Consider the following 6,000-nt stretch of genomic DNA (forward strand, 5'->3'; position numbering starts at 1 on the left):
CCTTAGCTACAAATGGTAGTGTGAATTTTCTCACCCAGAACCAGAGATGCTGAACACACCTCCCAGAGGCATGGACAAGATTAAATGAGATGATGAATGGGAAGAAAGGGTGCACCCACGGGCTTAGACACGAGTTCCAGTCCCCTCTTGCATCCTGGTCATGCCCCTTCCTTGTCCCTTCCCGATTCCCTGGGACATCTATGGCTTTCCGTCTCGCATCTCTGTAACTGTCCTTCACCAAGAAAGGCACTAGAATTCTCTAGATTCCACTTCAGAGGAAAATTGCTCATGGGGACAGGAAAAGCTTGAGGGACAGTGAAAAATCAGAGTTACCAAATCAACTTATTCCAAACTCCGGACATTTAAACAGATAACATGGTGTGTGTGCTACTGAGAATAGAATCGGGGTCCTACTTCTGCTACCATTGAGATATCCCCAGAGCTCTCCTTATTTTGAGGCAGGGTTGCCCAGGCTAGCCTTGAACTCACTCTAGGTCATGCAGGACTTGAACTGATGCTCTTCCCGTTTTAGCCTTCCAGGGGTGGCTGGGAACACACGCCTGCACCGTGAGGACTGGCAGAAACAGGTAGCTTTTTGAGGTGAGCCTTATTCTGTTGCCCATCACCCCAACTTTCCTCCAACACCCATTTCCTCCAACCACCAGGAAGTCTCTCCCTTGTCCTTTAAATAAACTTGGAACTTAGCCTTAATCGTGTCTAAAAGTTATTTCTTAAAGACATCCAAAGGCCCCTCATTGCTGCCTTGACCTGGTGACAGCCTGACTCTCCAGGCGGGGGGGTGGGGCTTCGTGAGGGGCAGGGTGAGCTAACCTGGAAACCTTCTCCCTCCGTCAGTCCCCAGCAAGCTCAGATGCTAAGAACCTGTTCTTGTTGGGTAGGAGGCTGATGCTGATGGGTGGGACGAATCCTTGGGTCTCAGCCTAAAAATGGGCCAACACCGAAACTCCCTGAGACGTTGGCAGTAACCCTTCACCTGTCCGACAGCACCGCCGGGGGTGAGTGAGAGAGGTGTGGGGTGGGGCCAGCTCGGCTATGTTCTTATCTTAGTCTGTCTGAGTCGGCTCTCTGCCACCCTCCCTTCCCTGAGGAGGCTCAGCTGCTGAGTGTAAGCGCCCAGGTACCTCAAGTAGACCCCAGTCTGCCTCATCTAGCATTGTCCTAGAGTGAAGATGGCCTAGCTTTCCTGAGGCCTGGTCAGAAGTAGTTCTCCCAGTAGGTATCTGGAAACACAAGCACCCAAAGGCAGTGCTCTCTCCAGGCGGGCAGCAGGCCCAGTGTCCTCCTGAGTCCAGGTTATTCTGAGCAAGTGGGAGCCCCACCTCTCTCTACTGTTCTTGCTATTCCTGTCCTTGGCTCTTTTCTCAAACACTTGTTTTTGTGGGTCCTGCCACAAGGGGGCCTTCCTAGGACCCTCCAGTGCCACTTCTGAGCCAGCCAAGGCTCCAACTATTCTGCTGTAGACTTTTTTTTCTTCTCCCTCCCTCTGACAGGTCTTTTGACCGGAATAGCATTCCTGAGCTCCTGCTAGCACAGGTCTCGGACACTCAGTCTCCCTTCCCCATTTGACAGCAAGAAACAGAAAGACCCACAAGGCCAGACGCGACACGGGGACCTTCTGGCTGACTACACCACCTCTCTCCCTCCTAGCTGACTAGCTCTTGTCCATCCCTTGAGGCTTGAGTGCAGGAAGCCCCTCTCTATCTGAGAACTCCTGTGCTACTAGCTCAGATCTCCAGGCTCCACAATAAAAGGTTCTAGAAGAACATAGCATGGAGGCTGTGGCACACCTGAATCAGAGTTTGTCCCCAGGCCATTGGTGCTGAGGCCAAAGAATTATGGAACCCGCTGAATGGGGATCCAGGAGCAAGTCTATGCCCACGCTTGGGGATGGCTATCATCCTCCTTCCACACGGACACTACTCCAGCAAACCAACCAGGAGGCTTCCTTAAGGGCCTGGAGTTGGGAATTCCAGGGGACATTTAAGGGATAGTGGAATATAGGATTACTATGGAGGGACTAAAAGAAAGAGGGAGCTAGGCTTCAGAGACCTACCCAGGGGAGGGGACTACAATGGGACAATCCAAAGAAAGAAGGGGATCCCTCCCTCCACACACACAGCAGGGACCACACCACAAAGACCTACAAAGACCTCAAAAGCTTGGCATAGTGACTTATGCCTGTACTCCAAGAATGGGAAAGCTGAGGCAGGAGGATTAATGTGAGCTTGAGATAAACCTGAGCTATGTAGCAAGAGCTTCTCTCAAAAAACAATGAAAAGTCAGGCAGTGGTGGCACACGCTTTTAATCCCAGCACTCGGGAGGCAGAGGCAGGCAGATCTCTGTGAGTTTGAGGCCAGCCTGGTCTACAAACGCTAGTTCCAGGACAGGCTCCAAAGCTACAGAGAAACCCTGTCTCGAAAACCAAAAATAAACAAACAAAGCAAATAATAATGAAGCCCATAAGCTGAGAAAATAAGCACAGCACAGAAAGCTCCAAACCCAGAGAACCTTTGGCTATGTCACTGAGTGGTGAGCACACACCATATAGGGGCCAAGACATCATGAGTGACATGGAGGAAGACCAACAACCCTGGAGGAACTGGCAAAAGAATATGGCAGGGAGGCCTTCAAGACAATTGGAGAGGTAAATCAGGCAATGAGCACAAAGGTTGGTGAACCTCCATCTGGAGGAAGCACCCCATCTTCGGGGGTTCAGTACTCTCTGCTCATAGCAATGCTGAGCAGCGTGGGTGTATGGGTCTCTGAGAAGCATCAATGAGGGGCTAGCATGGGTGGAGGGTCTTGGCCTTCTCTTCCCAACCTCTCCCTTCCTGCTCTCCACCAGGTCCTCCCAACTCCCAGGCTGCTCCCCTACCAGGATCTAGCTGTTCCACCTCCTCCCACTTCCCCAGGCAGAACCTCCGGTAGGATAGGGAGGTGGAAACCCCCCAGGAAGTCCCGGATCTTGGTTCTAAAGATCTCCCCACTTTCTACTGAGTTTCCTTTGGCCAAGACGAATTCCCATTTGAACACTGGCCTTCCTGATAGGAAATGAGGGATGAAATGCCTCCCCCAGAGGCTCTGTCCCTAGCTACTTTCAGTTCCGCTGTACCACTTTGGATCTGAGAACTTTTTCAGACACTGGACGACACCCAGTTGGATGGCTCCTTGAGCCTCACCTAGTCCTTCCTGGCAAATCCTGGGGCACCAGGCACTTGGTGCCAGCATCTCTCTGCCAGCTACCCTTGCACTTAGCCCTGCTGAGAAGTGAACTAGGAATCATGGACCCCTGGGGTCCCCACTGATACCTATCTCCGGGAACGGTGGGAGACAGGCAGATCTAACTTGTTTTGCTTTGTGCGGTGGGTCGAAAGATCTGCTTTCTTCCTCCTCCTTCCCACTTCCCTGCTCTCTAGAGCAGTCTCTGCAACAACCCTGAAGTCCTAAAGAAAACTTACTCGGTTCCTGCACTGTGTGTGACAGAGGTAAGGGGCTAGACTTTGAGTAGCTAACTTAGGTCCAGCTTTTTTCACTTTGACCCTGCTCCTTGCTCAACACCTCAGGCAGCTAATCACAACATCAGCCCTCCCCACCTCAACCCACATCACCAAGACCAACCCTTTAGCTTAGTAGCATCCTTAGCCCAGCTGTGAATGGAAGGACCAGAGAAAGATAGTGGGTCCGGGTCTCTCCACACCCACCTCTCATTTGTCCATTCCTGGCCTTTTTGTTCCCAGGGCTCCTATTCCTCCGGAAAGGAGGTCATGAGATATTGTGCTCAGAGGTGTCTGTCACCATCCCCTCTGGGATACAGGCTTACTATTACACTGAATCCATAGCGTAGATGGATAACGTGAGTGGACACACCTCCAGCACATCCAGACACATCTGGAACACATGTGGTCCAAGACTCATTAGGTTCCTTGGGGTTTGCTTCACCAATTCTCCCAACACACGCTGGGGACAGTCAGATACTCCTGACACACATAAACACATGCTTGCATAAGTCAATGAACGATCCTGTGGCATGGCATCTGCCCCAGGTGCGCCTTTGGTTTTGCTCCGCCCTACTAGCATTTCCCCTAGGCACCCCCCATGCCCACTTTGCCTGCACATCACACAGGTGCCCGGACACCAAGCACGCAGCATGTGGATACACGTATGCACTCCCAGGTCCACACCCTAACTGAGTGAACCACCCATCTCCTGCAACCTCCTGGGACTCCAGCACTTCAGCACACCCAAGTCCCACGCATTGTCTAACTTCCCAGATCTGGGGTTTCTGGAACTTCATGCGCCTCGTTATTGTTCTCCAAGGTTTCATATTCCAAACTTGCCTCTTTTACCCCCTCCCTGCCCTCAACATCTACCTATCCTCACCCGCCCGGAAGGACCCGCTATCCACTCGCCCTCTCCTGGCCACCGGGGAGTTAGCCCCTCACGGTGCCTCGAGTGGTGCAATGGTGTCCTTATCCTTGGTCCCTGCCCACGCGCAGTGACACCTGTCGGAGCTCACTCCCTCCGCCCCTCACCTGTGTGCATGGGCTCCAGATTCACCATCCTGCCCCAGGCGGGGCCAAAACCAGCGCCCCCCCAGGTCCCTCGCGGCTGCCCCAGCCTGGCCCCCGGAGAAGCCAGGGTCTCTTTCCTCCCGCCCTCTGCTGCCGCAGCTGCCGCCAATGCAGGAGCCGCTGGCACCTCAGTCGCGCGCTCAGCAGCTCCGGCTGGGGCAGCACTCCGCGACCAGGCTTAGCACACTCCCCAGGTGAGCACGCGGCACGGGGCGGGGGCCTCGGCCACGCCCCCTGGCAGGGCCCCCGCGCTTGGCCTTGGGCCCATGCAAAACAGCGATTTGCATAGATGGAGCTGGGGGCCAGGAGAGGGGTGTCGAGGTGCTGCCGGGGCGAGTCCCGACCCTGAGGAACACCTGTCTGTCGAGACCCCGCCTGGCAGTCCCTCCCCATCACACCCTCAGCGGCTCAGACTACTGGGGTAGTTTGCCCTGTTGGGGAACCCCAGGTTTCTGCCTGGTTGGGCTCAAGAAAAGTAAACAGTACTGCGGAGAACCCGTGAGAGTCTGGAGAAGCTAAGGGGGTGCTGCAAAGATCTTACAATCCTTTCTAACCGTTTACCACCCCTGTGGCTTGGGTCGTACTGTTCACCTCCCTGACCTCATTCTAAGCATCTGTAAAACGGAGCCTGTGTTAATAACTGGTATCTATCAGGGCTAAGCAGGCGACCAAACCGGGCTGGTTCCCCGTGGCTTTCCCTCGTCAGTGTAAGATCTAGATTGCAGCAGCTTCTCCTCACCCTTTCTAGATAGACAGGCCTGCCCCTTCCCTGCTGTCACCCATTCTCACTCTGGTCCCAGGCTATGAGAGAGAAGGATGTGGCGAATATTCGCTAATGCCACCAGTTGTTCTGAAGTTCACCTTCCAGGGACTGGAAGTGAATTAATCAAAGCCCGTAATTCCCTAGCGATGGAGCCTGGACTCCGCACCCTGCATGGGTAGAAGACTTCTTGCTCTTCAGATGCCATTAGTGACTCTGGCTCAGGAACCACATCCAGTCAGCTCAGAAAGCCATGTGTAGACAAGAGGGCAGAACCGCTTTCTTTTTTTTTTTTAGATAGGCTCCCCACCGCCCTGGTCCCAGACCATTTCCCAGGCTGACTTTGGGCTTTTCTGCCTCTAGACCTTTTCTATAAAGCTCTTTCCTCCTGAGATGTCCATTCATGACACCCCAGGTTTACTGTGCTTCCACTCTTGACTGGGCATGGTACTGAAAAACGTTAAAAGCATCTCTAATGCCATTATCATTATTATTTTGAATTGCCACAGGTTCCAAATCAAGATGTTTCCACGCATAAAGCAAGCTCTGAGCTATATTCCCAAACTGCTCTGGTTTTGAGATAGAGCCACCTTCTGTAGTCTAGGCCTTTAAGTTCCATCCTCCTGAATTTAGCACGTATTAAACCT

At 53.1% G+C, this 6,000-nt stretch overlaps 1 protein-coding gene across 1 annotated transcript in view; it reads right to left on the minus strand.

Moving 5' to 3' along the window:
* The window catches only part of Pou2f3 (POU class 2 homeobox 3), an 82,889-nt gene extending 78,128 nt beyond the window's left edge, over positions 1–4,761 (minus strand). The window contains exon 1 of the mRNA XM_048417204.3: positions 4,555–4,761. Coding sequence (XP_048273161.3) covers positions 4,555–4,582 — 28 coding nt within the window. The 5' untranslated portion in view covers positions 4,583–4,761. The remainder of the gene's footprint in view (positions 1–4,554) is intronic.
* Positions 4,762–6,000: the final 1,239 nt, after the last annotated feature.

The sequence above is a fragment of the Myodes glareolus genome, chromosome 4 (genome assembly GCF_982192425.1).
Source record: "Myodes glareolus chromosome 4, mMyoGla1.1, whole genome shotgun sequence".
Classification (NCBI taxonomy): domain Eukaryota; kingdom Metazoa; phylum Chordata; class Mammalia; order Rodentia; family Cricetidae; genus Myodes; species Myodes glareolus.